Genomic DNA, 25606 nt, shown 5'->3' with positions numbered 1-25606 from the left:
GGTCGATGGACATTTAGGTTGCTTTCATGTCTTGGCTATTGTAAACAGTGGGGCTATGAACACTGGGGTGCATGTATCTTTTTGAATTAGAGTTTTCTCTGGATATATGCCCAGGAGTGGGATTGCCGGATCATATGGTAACTCTATTTTTACTTTTTTAAGGAACCTCCATACTGTTTTCCATAGTGACTGTATCAATTTACATTCCCACCAACGGTGCTAGGAGGGTTACCTTTTCTCCACACCCTCTCCAGCATTTTTACTGTTTGTGGACTTTTTAATGATGGCATTCTGACTGGTGTGGGGTGATACCTCATTGTAGTTTTGATTTGCATTTCTCTGGTAATTAGCGATGTTGAGCATCTTCTTTTATCAATTGTTTTCAATAATTTGTGCCACAGTTAAGAAATCTTTGCCAAATTCAAGATGTCAGATTTTCTCAAAGCAGTTTCACAGTTTTTACTCTTAATTTAGGTCTATGATTCATCTGGGGTTAATGTTTGTATATGGTATGAGGTGGGATTTTTATTTTTTGCAAGTGGCTCTTCAAATGTTCTAGTACGACGTGTTGAATAGATTATTCTTTTCTTCTAAAAGTGCCCTGGCATCTCTGCTGAAAACCAACTGACCTTACCTTTGGACTCTCCCTTCTGTTCCATTGATGTGTACATCTATATTTATGCCAACACTTTACAATCAATTCACGTCAGCATCATCTGTTGTCTGGATTACAATTAAGCCTCTTGTTTTCTCTTCCAGTTTTGCGACCTTTCCAAACACACACTCCAGCCTATGGCCAAGGTAATTTTTCTGAAGTGCAAATCTGACTCTGTCAGTCACTACTGCCCATAAGATAAAATCAAAACTCTATACCCTGGTCTCTCATGTTCTAGCTCTAGTTTTATCTCTTGACTTATTTCCACCACTCCCTCATCCAAATTGAATGCTACAAACGCTGTTCTCTCTCACCCTAGGTTTTTGCATTTGCTGTGTGCTTTATCTCATACGCCTGGCAAACACTCTTCACTTCCGCTGGAATTCTTTCCAGACTCCCTTAGTCAGCTTTGATTGTTCCTGCTTTTTTTTTTTTAATTAATTTTTATTGGAATATAGTTGATTTACAATGTAAATCATGTTTCTGCTGTACAGCAAAGTGAATCAGTTATACATATACATATATATTTTTTTTAGGTTCTTTTCCTGTATAGGTCGTTACAAAGTATTGAGTAGAGTTCCCTGCGCTGTACAGTAGGTTCTTATTAGTCATCTACTTTGTGATTGGTCCTGCTGTGATGCTCACTCAGCATTCTCTCATTACCCTATGACACCACTGTCCTTCCCTGCCAGATCATAAGCTCCCTGGGACCCAGGAGGCACTCAATATGTGAATGAGTATAAAGTTGAACAAGACAGGTTCTTGTTCTTGAGAAACTCCCAACACGGTGTGGCATGCAGACCAGTAAACCACGTCAGCCTGTGTCACTCCCCACCCTACACCTCCAATGCTTTCTAGGTCTGTTGTTTCTGTTGGTTTTTTTTATCATGATGTCCTGTTTCCCAGATAATCTTTGTGTACTGATCACTGTATTGAAATAAATCCCTTGGAGGAATAATTTGAGGCCTACAAAGAGAATAGCTTTCTCCAGAGAGGAGTTTCAGTCGCTTCTGATCACCTCCTGAGGACATGGCCGGTCACGGACCTCTTCTTAAACTAGGTCCACAGCCTGACATTCCCCAAATCACTCCAGGGTGCAAGTCTGAATCAGGGCTGTTTCCTCAAGTGACCTTTACTCTGGGAGTGGAATTCCATCGGGTTCTGGCTTTAAGTTAGTTTTGATGGGTGGGATGTTGGTGTAGTGACTCAGACTCATTTGGGGCATAGCCTGGGCTTTGTTTTCTGGGCAAACTTCCCTGTGATATTGCCCACACGCTGGCTCAGCTTCCTAATTCCCTCCCAGCTGACAAATGCCCTGAGCACAGAGGCATCTTTGAGTGCTAGGCTCATCTCTTTGTTAATCGGAAACTTTGAAAAATCAATTTCAATCTTACCCTGACTCGTAAAGCCCTGTTATCATTTGGCCTTTGGCTTCTGCTCCCCCACGTGTCTCTGAACCAGACACATCACCCTCTGGGCTGACCTTCATACAAGTCCTGTCCTAGAGCTTTTAAAGCACTTGTTACCTTTGTGCTTGCCTAGAACCCATCCACAAAGTTTGTATTTTTCAAGTCATCACAACACTTTTTGCAAACCACGTGTTCCTCTCATTATCAGAAACTGCCATTTATCTGTACCCCTTCAGGCTTATCACTGTTGTATTATCTATTTCTTATCGCCCTTATCATAGGCCTTGGGAAGATATATGCTTCCTCTTATCTGCCATCCTTCTTGGTATAGGAGAGGTCATCACTAAGTATTTGCTTAATGTCCATTTTTAACCTTAATGAGTGTCAGGTTTACCTGTATGATCTCAGAGTCCCTTAGATGTATTTAGTTTAAAACAATTATATTCTTAATTTGTGAATACATTCAAGCAATTTACCTCAGAGATAAAGCATTTTATAAAAGAAAGCAAAACCAATTAAGAATGACAAATGACTTACTTTAAAGCAATTTTTTTCAAACTCTCTGGGACAGAAGGGTAGGGTGTTCTGCTATAACATTTCACACAGATGGTGGTTTGGTTTAGATGTATGTTTCAAAATTGCTACTGCCTAAGTTTCTTTGAAAAAGCTAGGATAGAAATACAAGTACAATCAGGTTAATTCAGCTAACATTTATTAAAAGCTTATGTGGCAACCAGGACCCGACACAGCCAAATAAATAAATAAATATTTTTTAAAAAAAGCTTATGTGATATGTACTGTGTGCTACATGCTGTATACACAAACACAACTGAGACATTATCCCAGCGTAAAGAGTTCCAGATAGAAGACTGGTAGGGGGTAAAGAGGGAAGGACAAAGACGGTAACTTTATAACAACATCTGAACTGGACCTTGCAGGTAGAAAAGCAGATAATGAACATTCTAGGAACAGGGGAGAACATTAGCAAAGTACAGGTAGTCTTGTGGCACTGTTACTTACGGAACAAGGTACGTGGAGGGCTGAAAAGCAGCCAGGGAACACCGGGACCAGGCAGTGATAAGTCATAATGACAAGGAGACTGGAGAAAAGGGAAAGAAATTCCAGAGATGGTTTGAAGGTAGGCTCAACAGGACTGAAAAATGTCAGAGAGGACTAGTGAATAGTGTTAGATTCTTCATTTTGATAAATAAGTCAGATAGGAATGCAATTAACTATAACAGAGAAAGACAAATGGATGGCCAAGAGGCACATGAAAAGATGCTCAACATCACTAATTATTAGAGAAATGCAGATCAGAACTACAGCGAGGTATCACCTCACATCGGTCAGAATGGCCGTCATCAAAAAATCTATAAATAATAAATGTTGGAGAGGGTGTGGAGAAAAGGGAACCCTCTTGCACTGTTGGTGGGAATGTAAATTGATACAGCCACTATGGAGAACAGTATGGAGGCTCCTTAAAAAACTAAAAATTGAACTACCATATAACCCAGCAATCCCACTACTGGGCATATACCCTGAGAAAACCATAATTCAGAAAGAGTCATGTACCACAATGTTCACTGCAGCACTATTTACAATAGCCAGGACATGGAAGCAACCTAAGTGTCCATCGACAGATGAATGGATAAAGAAGATGTGGCATATATATATATATATATATATATACACACACACACACACATACACACACACATATATATACATACATACACACACATAATGGAGTATTACTCAGCCATAAAAGGGAATGAAATTGGGTCATTTGTACAGACGTGGATGGACCTAGAGACTGTCATACAGAGTGAAGTAAGCCAGAAATAGAAAAACAAATATCGTGTATTAACGCATATATGTGGAATCTAGAAAAATGGTACGGATGAACCGGTTTGCAAAGCAGAAATAGAGACACAGATGTAGAGAACAAACGCATGGACACCAGCGGGGCAAGAGGGGGTGGGATGAATTGGGAGACTGGGATTGACATATATACGCTGCTGGGTATGAAACAGATAACTAGTGGACCTGCTGTCTAGCATGCGGAGCTCTACTCGGTGCTCTGTGGTGACCTGGGTGGGACGGGATATGTGTATACGTATGGCTGGTTCACTTTGCTGTACAGCAGGAGCTGGCACAACACTGTAAAGCGACTATACCCCAATAAAAAGCTAAAAAAAAAAAAACCACCACATACAAGATAAAAGAAATAGGCATTTGGGGGGCTGAGAGTGGAGATAAGAAATTTTTCATGTTAAGTTGCCTTTTCTGCAGGATATAGCCAACCACATGAGGGTCTTGCCTGATGATACGTATCTACCCACATTAGGTCCTTGAAGATCAAGTACATGTATGAGAAGATATTCTCCACCTTACTTCCTTATTTCAGCTTTCCTTATTTGACCCTTTTATTCAGTTCATGTTTAATTTAGCCATGTATTGTTAGTATGAAAAGTACTGTGGAATATAGGGAGGGTTTCAACAAAACCACTTATCCACAGTAGCTTAAACTAGTGAAGAAAAGTTATACCTTCTCTCAGAGGCAGAAATTATTTTAAGGATTATAATAAAAGGAGAGAGTGGCATCAAAGTACAAAGAAAGATGAATCTTGCATCTATCTAACCAGCTACTAATCTAGTTGTTTAGGGCTGCAGAAGCAGCTTGTTGGGATAAGAGAGCTTTATGGTAGTACAGCTGCCCCAGTGAGGAGTACAGGGCTCCTGGGTAAGTAGATCCTCTGTGGAAAGAAAACTTAGAATAGCAGCGGGACATACTGAATGTCTTCCTGCCAGGAATAACTGAGATGTGGAGATATCCCCTTCTTCTGCTTACCTCCTTCTCTCTTCCCATAGCTTCAGGAGTCGGTCACGTATGTGAGTTAGTTGATCTGTCTGTATACTTGGGAAAGCATGTCCTTATTAATCGTACAACTCGAAGCTCAGGAGCCCCAGACTCATGGTAACTCGGAGCGAGTGCTCTAGTCTCAGTTCCATCTTTTCTGAAAATGCCCAGTCTTTTATCAGGACTCAGTTAAAGCACGAAGAACCACTGAAACACACTAGGTTACACTACTAAGCAAAGATGATCTTTAAATTAAAAAAACAAGTGGCTTTAGTGACTATCTTCATTCTGTTGTATTCATTTTGGAAATGGACATGTTACTATTTCCATAATCCTTTAAAGATCACAGTCTCTTATAAAGAGGAACTATTATATAAATTTTCACATTATCATAAACTACAAAAAGGTTTAATATCTATCCAATTTAGCATTGAAGTCTACAGAAAAAGAAATCAATGACAACTGCTTTATTATTAAAAGTTACTGAATTCCATAAAGCACACAATGTAGTTTGTATTCAACTAACAAAAGTTTGATACATGTATTTAAAAATATATAATATATAGATTTATCTGTCAACATTTATATTCTATTTAAAAAGCAGTAGCTTTACATATTTTACAACTTGATTTTATAAAATACATACATCCGCCCTATGCAAATCTTCAAGCATGAGCTTCCATTCCTATTAATAAAATGCACAATCTATATTTCTGAATATTCAGAGAAAAATGGTACCAACTAAAAATAACGTATCCATTATGACTTGAACATGCACCTAATTCTTGGCTACTAGATAACTGACCTAATAATCTATTCAAACAACTATGTTCCTTGAGCTTGACAATCAGTTTGCATTACGTAAACAATCTGTGATTAACTATGAAGAGACTTGCATTTCCAGGGTATCTGACACAATCTACCAAATTCTTTATTCGTCCTGTTTCAGGTTTTTAATTAGAGAGGCAAGATTATTCAGTAATTTGATGTGCCAGGAAATCTGACAAGTGAAGTCACACCTAACAAGCCAAAGCCCGGTGAGTTTTGAAACCGTGCTTTTGCCTTTGAGAAAACAGCTCTGAGAATTACTGTGGGAGCAAACTTTTCTCAAAACCCTGATGGTGTATGTGCCAAGGAATAGAACAAGAACTATTTCTCCTTTCCCAATCAACTGCGCTCAACTTGTAAAACTCGAGTTCTTTAGGTATGTGAAGACGTACTGGCTTCTATTCAGACATTCCTTCCACATATTCAAAATGGCTTCAGGTATCACAGTTTTACTAACAAAAAACTTTTCATAAGAAAGATATTCATGTAATAATTTTGGAGATTCATCCCCAACTATAAGTCCCAATGCTAACATTTGAGAATTAAAAGTCACAATAAACACCTCAATTATCAGGACCAGAGACTTCAACTTGAAGGACAGAGATCTAAGTTTGAAGTACATGTTTAGATTCCACGGGCCTCTAATGATAATGATGTATATAAATCTGTCTTTAATTTATGCTGAGAAAGTAAAAGTCTCCCACAAATTATTATTTTTAAAAAATAGTTCCAAGTCTCAAAATGGTTTAGAAACTTAAGTGGAAAAACACTTTCACCAAAATAAGTAATTTAATTCATTTGGGCAATAATTAGGCTTTGAGAGAGTCACATCCAAAAAGTAAATGAAATTCCCTCAATATCAGTATTTAAGAACTAAATTATAGCTAACAACAGCTTATTTATCAAGTAGTCAATTATTCAGCAAATTTAGCCATCTACTGATGGACTAAGATTAGGTATCAGAAATTATTTTATTTGTAGGATGGAATCCTTTTATTAAAATTATTTTCTGATATAATTTTAATAATCCTCCTTCTCCAGATTTCCTAACCTCAAGAAAGGGAAAGGGAGAGGAAAGGGAAGGAAGGAAAGAAGGGCGGGAAGAGGGGAGAAAATCTGAGAGGTCAGAGGGACACTGAAGCCTGATCCACTGGTATCTGTGAGGAGACAGGAAGGAAGAAGAATAAAGGAGGAATAAAAATAAAGACTGCAAAGAGGATTAGGGCCAGGAGGTGCAGATTAAAAGATAACTTTTTCACAGATCTTAATCATGCAAAGGCATTAGCATAACAGAATAGTGCAGTAGCTGATTTTGATAACAATGAATCCTCAGAAAAGACTCATGGTTAAGCCTCAGCTCTTTTTGAAAATAAACTTATGTGCACAATTACAAATCTTAAGCATTCAGCTAAAATATGTACAAAGAACTAAATAAAAGTGAGATGGAGAAATGTAAGCAGCAGTAACCATAAAGGCTTAGAACTAGTGACACTGAATTCTTTATTTAAAAAAAATTTTTTTTAAACACACAGTACCTCCTCTTCTATTTTTAGGAAGAAGCTTTAACAAGTTTTTAAATATCTCAATTCTCAAAAACAATAGGCTTTTTAAAAAATAAGACTTGATTACCAGAAACAAGTAATATGTCGTTACATACCATTTTCATATTATTACTCATTTCAATTCATCTTTGATGCAATCTGGGAACAATTAAGCAGTCACTAGATACCTGTTTTAGAATCTGAAGAAATTATTCTCCACCACAGGAATCTAATGATATATATTTTTGCATATAGTTAAAATTTCTGAAGGGAAAAAGTAGTAAACTATTCTAGTTACTTTATACGAAATATTTATATACCTAGTCAAAACAATTAGTATTAAGATCTTTCTCCAGATGAACTCTATATAAAAGCTATTTTTAGCATTTTCTTCCGGGGATTAAAAAAAAAGCCTTATTTCCCTGCTAGCTAAAAAGGAGGAATTTGTACACTACAAGTAAGTCCTTTAGAGATGAATATTAAATTCCTTAAGAGAACAGCCATAAAATTTATTTTTAAAAATTTATCTTAAAAAACTGAAAAGCGTTTCTCTCTTTAAAATCTATGGCATTACCTACTTGACATAATTTTTTTCTTTTTTTTTCTTTTTTTTGGAAAGGGCACCAAGTTCATGATCTAAACATGCAAAATAAGGAACTGAATGTATCACTGCCTTAACAGAATTTGGCAAACCAGAAGAATGGCCTTAAAATAAATAAATAAATAAATAAAAAAGAAGAGAGTACATATTGTCCTAAATCTGAAGGTATAATTCTGTAGACCTATGCAGCAGATAGTGCCTCACAGAGGGAATGCAGGGAAGAGGGAAGTAGCATGTTCCTATGTACACTTTCTTAGTTATTCTGGTTGACATTCAACAACGCAATACACAGAAATATTCTTTTTATTATTACAAAGCCGTTAATTGCCCTCTCTTGAGCAATGACTCAGGTAAACATCTTATGCTTTTAATAATGTAACTTATATTTAAAATTAACTTAATTAAATCTAAGTGCACAGGAGTTTTCAATGATTCCTAAATTCAAGGAAGTAACGCATAAGGTGTTACCAGATTGCAAATTTTGAATGGTTGGTGCTTCTGTATTTCAGGATATTTCATCCTATCTTCTTCTCCTTAAACCATAAAATGTACCAAAATTATCTGGTTTTCCTTTGCTTTCCTCTGTGTCATTTTAATTTATTGTACGGTATATCTCTAAGTAGAGAGAGAGGTATGTTAAAATACTATTATTTGTATTAAAAAACTCAATTGAGGCTATATATGACCTATTAATCTATACGATAGCATTGTTAACCATTGACCTGGTATATTAATTCCTTTGGTGAATAAATGTCACAGGTCATTTCTTTATAAAAGGATTTTAGTAAGAGGACCAGCAGTACGGAGAGAGACCCTCACCCCACCCCAGAGAATGATCAAGTGAATCAGTAGTTTAGAGCAGTTACGTAAAATATGAAAAATACATAATTTACAGCTGCAATTTTCATATTAAAAAGCAGTTAAAAACTAAGAGTAGTTCAAAGCATTCCAAAAAACATTTTTTTGTCTTGGTTAAATCGGCCAACTAATAAGACTGATAGAGACTACTGTGAGAATTGGTGTATATCTAGTCAAGAACAAAAATGTTTTTAAGTTTAAACACTGGTAGTTGCTAACCAGCAGTATAAACGGTGTCCACAATTTGGTGGCTGGCCATAGTTTAAAATTTTTTTTCAAGTTATTTCTACAGCAGACATATTTTAGAAGTCTACCCACCCCTGAGTTCAACAATTATACTTTTAGAGTGTAAAATTATACGCCCTTAATTAACAACATGTACAAAGCTACAAAATGTCATCTATACAGAGATTAAAAACAAGTTTTAAAATATTCTTTGCCAATTATTGATTGGATGGTTTTGCTGGGGTACATATTTCAAACCTTTTAGCCAACTGGCTTTCATTTTTAAGCCCAAATTGATTCATTATATTCACTGCAGGATATGTCAAAAAGAGTGCAACAATAGGCATTAGTAAAAATAACATTGTAGTAGAAACAGATTTTGCATATGTGAAAAGGTAATTTATAAAATACATTAATTGCTTTTTAAAAAGAGAACCTAGTTGCAGTATCATTAACTTACATGGTACTGAGAGTTGGACCGTTCAAACAATTTTTTTTTTCTACAGAAAAATGTTATCTAGCTTGTAAGCAAAGTCTTAAATAACAACAAAACAAAGCAAAACAAAACAAATCCCTCCAGAACAAAACTGTATGGTTGTGTGAGACAAATAAGCAAACATACCATTCTATAGTGTACTTCTGCCTAAATTTTAAAATAAAAATGTCCACACTCTTTTGTTAAAACATTAAGCCTCTGTCAAAAATGTATTTCTTGTTTTAGGGTACAGGATTGAAGGACAAGATGATACTTACAAGTAAAGAAAATTTACAAGAAAAAACTTGACAAAAGTTTTTCAATTAAAGTATTGTAACATTCAAACTTGACTTAACATAACAAAAGAAACAAAACTGCAAACAAAAATGTTTATGGATTTTCCGAACATAAATAAATGAAATAGTGTCGAGGCAGCAGGGCTCATGCTGACGGCTAGCGGGAAGTAGCAGAGTGTCATCTGCTTGGGGAAATCGTTAACGTACAAACGACAAGCCCAGATCATGGACTGCAGCAGTTTACTTGTCACTGCCATTTTTCTTACTTCCAAAATAAAGCCTTGATTAAACCACTCATACCCTATATTACTCACACCTTTACTTCAGAGACTGAGGAACTATATACAACAGATGAATTCATTTTCACCATAGGGATAACATATTGTACCTCTCTGCCAATGTCACTTGAAAACTGTCCATGTCAAAACAACTTGACAGCAGATATAAACAATTCAATAAATATGCAATGATCTTTCATTACAGTCCTTTAAAGACGCATGTTAATTCATGCTGTTAACCTTAGGGTTCACAGTGCATAGAATCCAAATGTAAGCAGTTGGGGTGACTTTCAAAGTAATGTTGGTTCCCTCACTTTATTTATAATCCCACTCTAACTGGTAAGTTCATTTCATAGGCCCTATCATGCATTAATCATTGGGTGGCAGGAGTTAATGAAAATTTTTCCTGTTACAACGTCCATTGCCGGCAATGAACGTCCCAAAACCGCCAAGGAAGTCATTGTTATTGCACAATACATGAGGACCTGGAACTTTTCCAAAAGCTTAAAAAAATAAAAATAAAAAATGGAATTATATTTGACATTTCCTGACACCTGCATTAATACTGTATGACTAATAAAAGCATGTCAGTTGCCTGGACTGAACCAGCGATCAACATGCGCCCAGAATGCACACGAGTAAAAATGCAGTAAAAGGAAGTAGTCTTCATTGCCTATAGGTCACTTCCAGTCAAAGGTTAAAGTTCAAAGACTGAATGATCAAAGTGCTCATTTTCTCAGTAGGACTATCTTCTGCTAGGAGGATGATAACAGTGGCATCAACAAGTATCATCTTTAAGAAAAGGAGAAAAAAGATAATTAAAACAGTCAAGCATGCGTAAGTAAAATCTACAAGTTAGTCTAATACAGAAATAATTTCAAGTAGCAAGAAGAACATGGTTTACATTTCTGACTTGTCTCCCCCAATCCCTGCAAATAAAAAAGTCCACTTTGTGTTCGAGTATATAGTGACAAGGAAATCAAGCTGTATTCTTTCAGGGAAATGGTAGTTTACACAAATCTTAAAATGATATTATTATCAGTATGTTAATTCTATTTCAAATAATAAATTGATATATGTTAGCACATATTCATGATTTACCAATCATAAGAGAATTCTTTTATGGGCAACAATTTAAAACTGTAATGAGACAGGAAGGAAACTCCTGACCAACACTGTCATGCTACTTAACACAGAATAATACAAGTATGTCACTGAAAGAAGTAACTTCACATATGAGCTACAATCTCTAAATCAATCAGTAGTAAATGTTATTAATTTCTCTTCAGAAAATAAATTTTTCAGCAAGTATACATATACATGCAAAGGAGGTCATTTTAAAAAAAACAATCCCATAGGTATAGTAACACATTCTGATAGCCTCAACACATTTATGTAACACATATAAATTCTTGGGAGTTGATGACTTATTTTACAAAATTTACTTCACAAAACCTATCTGAAGGATTTTGAGGACTGGTTACTCTTCAGAAAGAATCTCTAGAAAGAAGTAAGACTAGTGGCAACTACCCCAAAGTTCTGAAAGCTCTCAAGGAGAAAATTCTAAACAACTGGCCAAAATATTTTACACAAACCATCCCATGTTAGGATTGATATATTGCTAATAAAATTCTCATTCATAAAGACTCAATGAGAGCTAAAAAGCAGTAAATCTGACTTCTATGCTGGGCAAATTGGTGAAACATTCCATGATCCTATACGTTAAGGGTGATCTAAAGGGTGAAACAGACTAAATTTTAAAAATAAACTGTATCTAAATCATTAGAATCCTTTAAATAAATAAATAAATAAATAAGAACATCTTTAAGAAGAGGACAAGTAAATAGTTTACAGCCTCTAACTGTCACATTAAAGTATCTGTTTCTTCAACGACTGTGCATCTTGCAATAAAGAGGATATATTTGCCATGGATCAGAATAAGCTTAAGAATATGAGGAGGTCCCTTAAAACGTCACTTCTCCAATAGAGTATTTTATAACACTAGGGTCTCTTGAAATTAATACTAAAACATGTAAATCTCTAAGCTAAAAGATGGCACTAAACTCTACCTAGTAGAGTATGTCAAACTACTGGGGATGAAGTTTAGTATCGTACCACGTAACAATGTTTACAATAAGAAAAGTGACAGATAAAATCCAACTTAAACATAAAGTTATCTAGTTAACTAGATAGCTTTTATCTCCAAAGACATATCATCTTTGATAGGTGGAACCATAAATGTATCTTTATCAGATTGTTTACTCTGAAAGTTTTTCAGTATAGTAGGCTGTTGTATGAATGTGCTACCAACCACCAAAATGATTAGGAGATCTATGAGAAGCCATTCTCCCAATCCCAATCCCCATCCCCATCTTGGGTCAGATGTTAAAAGAAGTTTAGGACTAACACGATACTACTTGCTTTGAATCCTCTATCTTTGGAGAAGTAAGCTTATTAAATAAGTTCTGAAAATGGATTTCAATTATTTCTGATAGCTGGACCCAAAGGGACTACAACATTACATATCCATGATGGCTATATGTAATAAGGAATCTATGAGTAAAAGTTCAGTATGAAGACAGGTTATGAGCCAAACCCATGTCTACCTTCTCCCTAAATAAGAAGGGAATCACTAAGAAGCAAAACACTCGTTTGTTAACAGAAGGAACACAGTTTCCTAGCTATATGAAAAGGATTATTGGATACTAGGACTGGCTTCCAAAAAAAAAAAGTTGGTAGAGTAAACCTATCTTGGATCAAGACAAATATAGGTCTATAAAAGGTGGTGAAAGAACACAATATGTTTAGCCTCTTGGCTAAAGTATTTGTGGCAAAATTATGGCCTGAAAAAAAAAATCTCATAATAAACCACTTAAATTTTTTCTGGAACTACAGAAGAACCTACTAAAATTATACCCTCAAATATAATACATAAAATACCAGTCCCAAAGAGGTGACACCTACCATGGCTAACTTCACTGGGCTTCTGGGAAATGTGAATGAGAGAACTATATTAGAAGGTGGTCATTTAATTTTCCCCAAAGGATAAAAACCATCACATTATATTGGAAACCATCTCCCTGGATATTCCCAGGGAGAGAAGACTAGAAGAAAAGGAACATAGTAAGAGGTCAGTAGATATGAAGTGGGATGCTACCTCCAAGAAACACAAAAATAAATCTTTACAGTTAAGTTTGTGTCTCAACAGTTTAGGGAATTAAAAGTTTTCCTTTGATGAACTGATTCAAGAAAGATTACACAGTAGACAATAGAGTTGTTATCCCGCAGGAAATAAAGGGCAAAGACCTAAACTAGAGTGAAAGTTTGGACTCAGGAATTTAGAAAGTGGCTTTGTAACCCTAAAAGGTAGTACAAATAAAAAGGTTCAAAACTAACATAGGTAAACCTACGGATAGTTATTAGGCAGGGAGAAAAGGAGTTTGTTAATACTAGTCTGAGACAGTTTTGTGTTCCTATCTCCACATTATCCTACAAGGAAATGTTCCAGCTGAATGGAACCCGAATGTAGTCTATAGTTTTATAAAAAATATTGCTCTACTCCTCCCCAAATTACCATCTCATCAGTCTACTGGACATAGTATTGAAACATTATGCCAATTTAGTTCTTATAAGCTTAGTTTTCTGCAGCCCATACTCAGCAGCCGTCTTAAACTATATTGTTCAATTATCTATCACCTTAAGGAAACTGCTTCAGGAACCACAGATCTGTACTCCCATCTGTGAAAAGCAACCATTTATGAAACTAAGTCATATATGTTTAACACTGATCCCAGGAAACTGATGGGTACCATGAATGGACTCTAGTTGGTTATCTCACTGAAGTATTCTTATGATCTCATAAAAAGATACTTTCCATCTTTTTTAAGAACAATTATGTCTGTTTTACGATACAGAACTCTGAGGCTCAATCACTAATTTGTGCACTGAACTGGGTACAGATCTGTTCTCTAAGGAAGATTCTACACCTGAACCACAGGTGACTTCTTCAGCCCTTCTGTATGCTGAGATGAGCTGCCTTATTCAAACACCTATTTTGGTCACAGGCCTCTTTACTTTTTTAGCCCTATTCTCAGCTCAACTGATTTTTCAAAGCATATGGACCCCCACCTTAACCAGCAACACAGAGTATCTGCATTCCAGTGCAGGAAAGACCTTAATTCCTTAGTGAACAGAAACTATAAGAGAGCTCTGGACAACAGGTTGATAGTCAACTTCAAGTAATTAACAACAAGGAATATGTATTCACATACCAATGACTTTTTACACGTTAACAAGTTATTGCGTTCTAGAGAAGACTCTCAAAAGAAATACAATATAAGGTGTGATGTGTACAAAGACAGTAACAGTGGGGTAGCATGACTGGCCTAATTTTCAAGGTATACTAATAATGTGGAAGATCACAAATTTACGCTCAGAGAGGCTTTTTTTCAAGAATCCAGCAGTGGTATCTGGCAGCTCAATTTTGGTGTGTCAGCTGAGTCCTTCTCTTCTAAAACCAGGAGATCAACTCAGTTTCAGATTTGTTGTTCTTCATTAATAATGCCTCCATCCTACATCCTGGAAGCCCCCTCTGAGGTACACAGATGTCACTAATCTGAACCAAAACCTCTCTTGCCTCTTTGATTACACCTGACAAACACTCTGACCCACGCTGACCCAAGTATGTTGGTCAGCACCACACAGAGGGGCTGTGGAGCTTGACATGAGGCCTACAATTCTGCTTGGTTTCTAGAAACTGAAATGTTAAGTGTTTCAGTGAGTTCTTCCAACTCCAAGCAAGTCTTTGTTCAGTCTCTGATCTTTTTGTTTAGCATTGCAGGTCACATCAGGACACTACTCTGATCTTGCAATCCTTTCAGAATTAGATGATGGTAAGAAAATAACTAGACTCCGTATTTCTTGGTAACTGGCATTAGTTATAAGGAGAACATAATCAATGAAGATCTTCTGGAACTAAAGCAGCTAAGCGGAAAAACATAAGCTGAAACTTCAAAAGTTCCAAAACAAAGTTAATGTGGTTCTGCTTAAACGAGTATGATTACCTTTTTTGATAAGATTTTCCAAATTCAACTATAATACCAAGGTGGGCTATTTTTCATATTGTTTATAACTGTTACTGTGAAACGTATAAAGGAGAAGACAATATACACTACACAGCTGAAATGCTTTAGCTTTGTAAAGGTAAAGGAACAGTTCAAGGAAGAGTCCCTGTACCCAACCACCTGTACGACAGAGCGGGTGCTCTATCATCTCAAAGTATAATGAACACTACCCTTCTTTGATTTCGTATGACACTCACTCATGGAGCAAAACCGTCCATTTAAGGGAGAATGCAGGAGAGGAATGGTTCAGGCATATAGGATTCAAGCAGGAGCAAAAAACCCAGTGAGATAAGAATGGTCACTGTAAGGCAATGAACTGAGGAGGATTTAAACAGGATGATCTGTAAATGAAAAATAGTTATCTGTACCTGGGACAGGAAACTAGAAAAGGAGAGTCATGATTCAGGTGAATTAGAATCAGGTGCCTTTTTAAAATGGCTGATTTGTATTGAGGGGGATACTTTTAATCTGTTTACTGGGAAAATGAATTCCTATACAAACCCTGTACTATTTTACATTATGTAAGAGGTTAATTTAGTTTGAAAAGCCTCTTTTCTTAGTACTTCTTGGCTAACTTGGGAGATGGTCCACCTTTAAACTGTTAGAAGACTTTTCTACTTTAGTTATAAAAGTGTGGCTTTCTCAAGTAATAGATAAAAGCCATTAACTATGAAAAATAACTTCTACTATGAAGTATATTTTATTTTAAAGAATTTTTATATTTCCAGTTTTACTATGCAAGTTTTCTTATTCAAAAGCAGGCAATAAGGGACTTCCCTGGTGGTCCAGTGGTTAAAAATCCACCTTCCAATGCAGGGGACGCAGGTTCGATCCCTGGTCGGGGAACTAAGATCCCCACATGCCGTGGGGCAACTAAGCCTGCACACCACAAATGGAGAGAAGCCCACATGCTGCAATGAAGATCCCGCGTGCCGAAACTAAGATCTGACACAGCCAAAAATTAAAATAAATAAGTAAATAAATATTTAAAAAAAAAGCAAGCAATAAGAAATTCTGGAAGTATTCTTAAGTAAAGTCCTTCTGATAAGTCCCTCTGACTATACAAGGCAGCATTAGAGGGCTTAAGAGATGATTATCTTTTTGAAATTTCCCTACCAGGGAATAAGGAAGGGAAAAATGGGAATATACAGTCTAACAATGGGGTGGGATAGAGTGGCAAAGAGAACTGTTATTTTCAAAATATACATATTTTAAAAATTACATCATTCTAAGACAATTTCTTCTCAAGTTTAACAAAAAAACTTAGAAGTGGTTTAAAAACACTGTGGAAAAGACAATTGGGGAATTTTTCTATTATTAGTGAGATTGGGTCTGAAATAGAATGACTACTATCTTGGCAACTTTGACATTTTAAAAAATGTTTGATTTACTTGTATTTGTCAACATTCCTGATTGACGAATCTTAATTTTTGATGAATTTAAGAACTTATTATGCAAAGGTAAAGGGGACTGTGACACTCAAGGAATGTTTTTTCTTTTTGAAAAGGTTCTTTGTAAAGGCACAGAGGGAAGAGACAGCTTAGTATTTAGTCCTAAAAGGCAAGAGGATGTGCAAGAATGAGAAGCCAGAAATGTAAACTGAAGGAAATGGCCAATTAATTCAAGTAGGATCTTGTTTAGTTTTAGTGGACCTTCAGTGTTCAGATTCCCATGGGAAAACTGTCCTTTTATATTTAAGAATCCCTGAAACAGTAGTTATCAAGTGACCAGCTATATCAGAATTATTGGGGATATCTTAAAAAGTAAAACAAAACCAGCATTCTGGCACAGTAAGAAAGTTGATCAGATTCCTTAAAGGAGGGAGTAATCAACAAGGCTTTGGTGAAAGAGTTCCCAAGAAGAGTGGAAGGAGTCCTTCCAGGCAAATATAGCACACGTGGAAACAACAGAGGATAAGGAATAGAGTGCCTATTATAAATAACGCTCCATGGAGCACTTCATGCATCAAACATTTTTTGTATTAAAGATGATTTTCCAAGGATGGATTCTCAGAAGTTTAGCAACTAAGACAAAAGGTTCAGTCGAACTTTAAGCTTGCTAAATATCGCTGAACTGCTAAATACTGTTGAACTGCTGTTTCCTTAAAGGATTACACTAACTTGCTACACCACCAGCAAATATGAAAAGGTTTTTTTTGTTGTTGTTTTGTTTTGTTTTTGGCCATGGGGCATGTGGGATCTTACTTCCCTGACCAGAGATCGAACCCGTGCCCCCTGCAGTAGAAGCACGGAACCTTAACCACTGGACCACGGGGGAAGTCCCCTGAAAACACTGTTTTATTCTACCCTTTATTCTCCTCCTCCAACACTGCATTCATTTTATAAAATTCTGCCAATTCAATAAGTTTCAAAATATTAAATTTGTCATTATTTTACTGTGCTGAACTTTTTTGCCCACGCTTGTAATTAATTTATTCTTAAGCAACTATTATAAATGGTCTTTATTTTTAATCAAGCTATGTCTTTCACAATTTTATTTTTTTAACTTTATATTGACTGTGATTTGAGGTTTTTCCGTGCTTTTTTTCTCTTAATTTATTTATTTTATTTATTTAGTTTTGGCTGCGTTGGGTCTTCATTGCTGCACGCGGGCTTTCTCTAGTTGCAGCGAGCGGGGGCTACTCTTCGTTGCGGTGCGCGGGCTTCTCATTGCGGTGGCTTCTCTTGTCGTGGAGCATGGGCTGTAGGCGTGCGGGCTTCAGCAGTTGTGGCTCGCGGGCTCTAGAGCACAGGCTCAGTAGTTGTGGCGCACGGGCTTAGCTGCTCTGCAGCATGTGGGATCTTCCCGGACCAGGGCTCGAACCCATGTCCCCTGCATTGGCAGGTAGATTCTTAACCACTGCGCCACCAGGGAAGCCCGAAAAGAGTAATTCTATTTCAATGTCTATTCTTGCATTATTATCTTTTGGTGTTTGGTAGACTTATCCTCCTTCATCAACCTTTAATTCAAAATTCAAACTGCTCTTCTCATCTTTCTTCCAAACCTTAAAAGCACCCACTCTATCATTCTACTGAATTACATTAAACCAATAATTTGTAAAGAATATACATTTTTATAATACTTTAAAAATAATTTTTATAAATAATTTTATGGTTTCTCATGAATGTAAAGTTTCTGTTTCTAATTTCAAATACCTCTTTGAGGAAGCAGTAGTCAGCTTAGAAAAGATGCTAGCAGCCTTCAATTATTAAGCTACCATTACCCAACAGAAACAATAGATATTAAATTATTAAACATAATGTATTCATAAAGCTACAATCAGTAGAACCTCAAATTTTTTTTCAGGAATAACTATTAGAATAGGAAGAGCTTTCTCTAAGTTAATGGGCCATCTCTAACAATGCGATCCTCCACCCTAACAACAGTACCACAACTAAATGAGTACACAAGGCAGCATAACTTCTATATCAAGTAACAGGTTTCCCAATAGGCTAGTTCTAATTTGACTCAATATTATTACGGACTTCTGTTCTGCAATACAATGGTAGAGCAGAATGTTAAAGCGATTTTAGATTTTACTTGTATGATGGCCATGATTTTATGTGCCCCATTAAAAATCTAGTCTAACTTATCCATAAAATATCTTAAACTATTTTAAAGATTCATCTCCATATTACAAAAGTACAACATCAATTATATATTCTCTCTTTTTCCCAAGCAAGCATATATATAATCTTTCAAACCAAAATACTGAAAAGTTATCATTCTAAAATAAAACTGCTTACCATGATACCACCATTTTGTTTTCTTTGGATTCTTGTTACATGTTCGAACATAAAAAGAATTATCTGGTGGTCGTCTCTGAAACCAAAAAGAATTTAAATAGATAAGAAGTTGTAAAACAGGAAAACATAAGGGGGAGATAGTTTTAATAAAAGTTCTAGCAAAAATATTACAGAATGCATAAGAAACAATATAAATGCAGACGTCATAACTGAAAAAATAATATATTCCAGGAAGTGTAACCTCTTGACACTGAAATTGTTAAAAAAAAAAACAGGTGTGCATATGTGGTTTGGGTTAGGTTCCAATGGGATTACTAGACAATGACTATCAACCTAAAGTGGCAGCATTAGGTTATAAAGAATTTTGGTTTCATTTATCTTATCTCCCCAGAAATAATTTAATAATTACTTTTGTGAGCTAATCAAAACAAAACTCTACCTAACTAGGTTTGTCTGAGAAACTCTAGCAACTTATAATCCTCCACAAAGGATTATTGTTTTCCTGTAAACAAGTATTATCAAGGAGAGACCAAAGGATTTGGTTTCCAAAATGTATGTAAGAGGCAAAAGGGGGAAAAGACACATTAGCATTTCTGCAATACATACGCCCTGACTAGCACAATATTAGAAGCATACGGCAGCTCTGCAAGGAGTTACATCAGAAATAGCTGTAACTACAACTAACAACACTGAAGACAGGTTATGAAAGAATTTTCTTGAAAACTGTTGGATGTTGATCAGACACAAAAAAATATGTGCCTCTCTACAAAGATCTGGAAACATGTCTAATTTGTATTAAAGCCACTGAGGACAGGTTAGTAGATAATATGATAGGTCCAACCAAATAGCAATGGTGAACAGGACTACCTAGGTAGCAGGAAGGAAAACTAACAGTCCACTTGGCACTTCTAAAATTCATATACATAACTATGATCTAACTCTTATGAGATAATAATAACAGTAATTTAACAGAAAGAAAGAGTAGAGCATAAGACACGAAACTATACCAAGATCACCCTGTTTATACAGTTAGAGAAAATTCCTGAAAAATTATTATCATGAAATTATATGTCTACTTTAAAGAATAGATGATCTGCTATTGTTTGTCCTGTAAAGTCATAACCTGTGTTCATGTGGAATAAACTGCTACTACTGTAACAAACAATAAACTCATCTATTTATCAGAACCCAATCTTCAAAAAACAAGTTTCTTTTTGTGAAAAAAGAAACTGCAACGAAAGAGTTATGACTAAAAAATGCCTAGAGTTAAATTAAAATTTGTATTCAGGGAGTTGACTACTCTCTGAATACTACGGAAAGTGACACTCACGGAACCATGTCCACCACAGAATAAAATTCACCTGTTTTAATAGAACAGCTTTCGGTGAATATTTAAAAGACATTTTAAAGCCTATTTGGTGCTAGATTCCCCTCAGTGCCAAAGCACGTTTCCTCTTCTTCTTAGTAATCTAGTACTTAGCACAGTAACAACAGCACATAGCAGGTACCTAATAATGTCTGAATTTTATCATTTTCCACAAAACTAATGCTGCCAGAATTCTGACTTCCAGATTATCGTTTTGGTTGAATAAATTATAATTTACAGTTTATATTATATAATATAGTTTATCAATAATTTAAATGGAATGATTAGTCTTATACTAACTGTGCAAGAAACACTAACAGCAGACAACTAGAATGTGAAGGGAAAGATGAGGGTTAGAAAAGGATGAAGGAGTTAGAGAACGTAATCATTTTCTAGCTTTTAACAGGAAATCATTACCTTTAAATGTAAACAAAGCTAGTAATCGTAAGGCACATGTAAGGGCTATGTGCAGACACCACTCGTGTTAATCTTAACTTCTCTTATTAAACCCTAGAGTTACTCCCTCATCTTTCTATAGACATTAACATTAAGAGAAGCCCCTGTGATTGGAAACTGCTCTGTGCCACACCTGAAAGTCCAAAGCCTGCATGTGGGATGGTGGTGGAGATGGGGAGAGGAGAAAACATGGAAGCAGTAAACGAAAGAAACTTGTTTCCAAGCCCTTGGGGTTAACAAAAGCTCAAGTGTAGCCTAAAATGCAGCTTAGAAAAGCTAACAAGGAGGAAACTCAAGTTAAAAGGTGGTACTAACATTAGATAATATGCACCCTATTTCATCTATTCTAAGATGTACATTTTTTTCTTAATATTCCTAAATGGGGATACATGTCTTTCAACTAATGGTGTATCATAGTTTAACTGCCAGAAGTTTCATTCTTCCTCTTGTACATAAAATTGCATATTAAGGGCTCTGATGCTACGGTTAAAAAATACATATACAATTTAACCCATTATTTCCCATTCTTATTTGAACAAAAAAATTTTTTTAAACCTAACACCAAGAAACCTCTTATGGAACTAACATTTCAAGAAACTCACTTTGTAAACAAGTGGCTTAGAGTGTTTCAAAATCTAGATAACCCACCATTTAAAAATGAAATACTATCTAAAAGTTTTCTAAATATTAATAAAAATGACAGTTGAATTTGGAGAAGAAAAAAAAAAAAAACCTGCTAAAATAAATGAATAACCCCACAGCTCCCTAATCTCTAAGGTAAATTCGTTTTTCCTTTAAAGAGAATACAAAAGGAAACCCCCATGGAGAAGAGATGCTTTAAAACCTCTCAAGCAGGAATGACAAGACACTAACCCTCAAGCAGTAATGACAAGAGGGCAGAAACACAGAGAGGATTTAGATATTTCAAAAGGGTATTCTAAATTTAACTCACATGATTTTTCTTTCTGGTCTTTTCCCCCCTTCTCCATCAGACACAGAATCTGTAGATTAGTAAAGGAGAATAAGAGGAAAAGTCCTGAAAATTCTACTAGTAATCTAGTCCTCCTTCAACCTCGGCTTTATGATAGGAGAGCGCTGGTTCCTGGGAAATCCCCTAAAAGAGGCTGACAGGGTGGAAGCCAGCAGGGGGGGTGGGGGGACAAGGGAGCCATAATGCTTATTCCTGGGTCTTTCCACTGTGAAATCTAGAAACAATAATTTCTTGTACACTTTTGCCCTGTGCATGCTTACAGAAATAAAATTCAGATTATTTAAGAACATCTGCAGAAATTTCCTGTTTAAGAAATATGAAACAATGTCTGATTTCTATTATCAAATTATTTTCCAATCTATTACTAAAACGTTCCCTATAACTTCGTAATAGAAAGCATTAAGTCCTTTCTTCAAATAAATTATATATTAAAATAGCTTCTCTACCCAAACTAAAAGAAGAACTATACCTGGAATAATTCTGAAAAGTCCTACCTTTTCTTTGCAGCTGGAAAGCATGCTAATAATGCTAAGACAAACTGACTGGACTGAGAGCGCTGGGGACCAGTCTTCTGTTAGAATGGATAAACAGATATGACCATTGCTATAAACATGAGGATGAACAGGAATATTTTCACCAGTAAACATGACCTAAGAAAGAACAAAATTCCATTAACACTCAAATATTCTGTATTACCAAAAAATAAAATGTTCTCCAGGTAAGTTAATATTTTAAAAACCAAATTAAAAACAAATAAAATCAATGCCAGGAACAAGATAAACAACTGCTTTGTTCTTATCAATTCAATAAGTACTGGTTTCACTATATGAATGACCATGTAGTAGGAAAAAACTCCAGATTACCTATTTTATATTTCAGCTATTTTTCACAAATTCCTTTTAAAATTTTCTAAATTACCATGTATTTTTAGACTAGTGAAAGACAACTATATTTACAAGAATGGTTTTTCAAATTACTCATTGTTCTCTGCAAACAGAAATCAAATACAGTAAAATTTCAAATTAAAGTATTCAACTTTAGGACAATATGAATTACACGCGGTAGGAACACCACTTCCACCTATAACAATGTTATTACCTAAGGTGCTATATGCAAAAAGAAAATGACTGCTACATCTTCCACCTCATCTAAACTCACACTTCCATTATGATGGGCACAAACTACCACTTATTAATCAGCAAATATCTATGTGCTTAGATGAAAAAACAAAGGTTGAATGAGTCTCCCAATTACTTGCTGTTTTTTCTCTGCCTTTTCTTTTACTCAGTTCTTCTACGTTTTCCCCTTTCTCCATCTTGCCTCAGCACTGTTTTGAAAGGTAATAAATCTATTATTTCCTTCCTTTGCCCTAATAATTCAATGTCTCAATAATACTGTTTCTTAAACATATCTACCTAAGCATCTGAATAGGCAGGAGAGTAAATTCATACATCCTGAGGAATCTGTAAGCATAGCCCAAAGTAGGTCAAAGTAGAATTCTCATATTTAAGAATGCTTAGATATATGTTAGTTCATAATAAATTATTTACTTCGATATAAAAATTAATCTGTCAATCTTTTAAGTGAATTTTATACTGCAGTATAATATATAATTTTTATTGTTGCTTAGGAGTAATTCCTATTTCCTGATCTGGCCCTTAAAAAAAAAAAAAAAAATCACCTGGAGAGCTGGCTAAAAATACAAATTCAAGAGCCCCACTTTCCCAGATTCTGATTCACTAGGTATGATGGCATTTTTATAAAACTCATCAAATATAAACCAATAGTTCCCAAACTAGGCTTACAGTAAGTATATCTTAGCCCTGCAAATTACCTCACACTCAGATATAGAGGAATCTTAGTAAGGAGAAACCCTACCTTAAGTGATGACAAACTGATGAAATATATTGCTCTAGGCATAAGCCCCCTTTTTTCCTTTATAGAGCAGAAGACAGCCAGTGAAATAAGGGTGGCCAGAATAAGGTATGCCATATTTTAATATGCGATATGCTATGGGAAACTACCATAAGCTAGGTTTTGCTTTTATTTTTAAATTTCTACCTACATATCTGGTTTTATTACAATTTTACAAATATTTACATTTAACAAAGCACTCTTTCATATAAGTAGGAGTTCTCAAATATTTCAAATATACTGCTAACATATGGGCCTCATTTCCTTGGCTGAAGCTAATATAAGACAGGAAGAGGAATTTTTTCCTCAAAGGAATGACTTCATACACTTGTGTTTCTTTTTTTTTTTTTTTCCTTTAAATTCTGGTGATCCACCCTCCATTCCCATGAAAAAAGAGCTAAAGTAAAGCTGAAAATTAAAAGTAAAGTCTTAAAACAAGAGATATCAAGTGACTTGTCCGGCCCAATTGCAGAAGACCCCCCGAAAGACTTCGGCACAGCTGTGTTTGAAGCACTATTTATATCAATTATATCTATCAGAATTAGTGCCTTTTTCATCATTTTTTGCTAAAAAAGTACTGCTCTGCAAAGGGAAATGACTGCTTAAAGGTCTTGCAGCTCCATGAGTCTATCCACAATTATTTTTTAATTTTTTTATAAATGTGAACTACAGTTTATTATATTATATGCATTTGATATTCCCACAATGTGTTGTGGATGTCTAGAGTGGGAGTTTACAAATCTCACAGAATATGCATCTGCTTTGGGGTGTTCATTCTGCCACAAAATGCCATTTGACTAATAGGATATTTTCATGAAGAACACAAGCAGTGCCCACGAGAGCTTACTCCCTGGCCACAATTATTTTTAAAGGCTATTTCTTTTCCAGTAAGGTCTTTTTTAAAACAAGTCATGTAGAACAGTGCTCTGGTGCCAGAAAAGTAAGAACTGCCAAGTTATCTCTTTTGGCACAAATGAAGCAATGTATCAACAACCATCAAGGAAAATACACAGACAGCCAACCAAAAGGTTATCACGAGATGCTTTGACTAGCCAATTCACAAAGCAGAAGGAAAGCAGTATTCTTCTTGGAGAGAAATGATTATAAACTAAATCACTTGGTCTGAGAGCCAAGAAGTATGCATGAACCAAAAGTAAAGGAGAAGAGAAGAGAAAGAAAGGGGATGAGGAGCAGTGGAAGACACCTACAGCAGAAGCAGCAGACATTCTATAAGCAGAGAAGAGAGCCAGAAATCAAGGAGAAAGAAACAGTTTTGAAGTTTGAGGGGACTGAAATAAAAATAAATTAGATCTTAATAATGCTTAAAATAAATCAGATCTTAATAATGCTTAAAAAAAAAAAAAAAGCAGGGGCTTTTAAACCTGCTGCATTCAGAGCAAATGCAACCAGCCTAAAACTTCTAGCAACCAAAAACAGGGGAACTAACTTGTTGTACATGGTACAGGTAACCCCTAGAACCCAACCTGGCAGATAGAGAATTTTAGAAGTTTGTCTAAACATGGACAGGCTCCATCCAGGATTTCCTGAATTCCATTCAGGAATTCAGATGAATTCCTGAAATATAAGAAAAAAATTTTTTCAACAGTTTATTCATGTAAAGGCTGGTAAGCAGTCTGCACAGTTTTGATGCAAACTTTGCTATTCTGGTTCTCCGCATGTGACAGAAGAGTAACCAATACTGAATTTCTTCAAGACTACACTCTTTTTTTTTTTTTAAATAAATTTATTTATTTATTTATTTTTGGCTGTGTTGGGTCTTCGTTGCTGCACGCAGGCTTTCTCTAGTTGCAGCAAGCCAGGGCTATTCTTTGTTGCGGTGTGTGGGCTTCTCATTGCGGTGGCTTCTCTTGCTGCGGAGCACGGGCTCTAGGTGCACAGGCTTCAGTAGTTGTGGCACGCGGGCTCAGTAGCTGTGTCTCGTGGGCTCTAGAGCGCAGGCTCAGTAGTTGTGGTGCATGGGCTC

At 35.7% G+C, this 25606-nt stretch overlaps 1 protein-coding gene across 1 annotated transcript in view; it reads right to left on the bottom strand.

Moving 5' to 3' along the window:
* Positions 1-9354: 9354 nt before the first annotated feature.
* UBE2W (ubiquitin conjugating enzyme E2 W) overlaps positions 9355-25606 on the bottom strand; it is a 70474-nt gene continuing 54222 nt past the window's right edge. The window contains exons 4-6 of the mRNA XM_036830372.1: positions 22203-22358; positions 18896-18971; positions 9355-10818 (exon numbers count right to left, since the gene is read on the bottom strand). Of these exons, the coding sequence (XP_036686267.1) occupies positions 10805-10818; positions 18896-18971; positions 22203-22358 (246 nt within the window). The 3' untranslated portion in view covers positions 9355-10804. The remainder of the gene's footprint in view (positions 10819-18895; positions 18972-22202; positions 22359-25606) is intronic.

The sequence above is a fragment of the Balaenoptera musculus genome, chromosome 17, assembly GCF_009873245.2.
Source record: "Balaenoptera musculus isolate JJ_BM4_2016_0621 chromosome 17, mBalMus1.pri.v3, whole genome shotgun sequence".
Lineage (NCBI taxonomy): Eukaryota > Metazoa > Chordata > Mammalia > Artiodactyla > Balaenopteridae > Balaenoptera > Balaenoptera musculus.
Note: the sequence above shows the minus strand (reverse complement) of the source record. Positions and strands in the feature narration are given on the sequence as shown.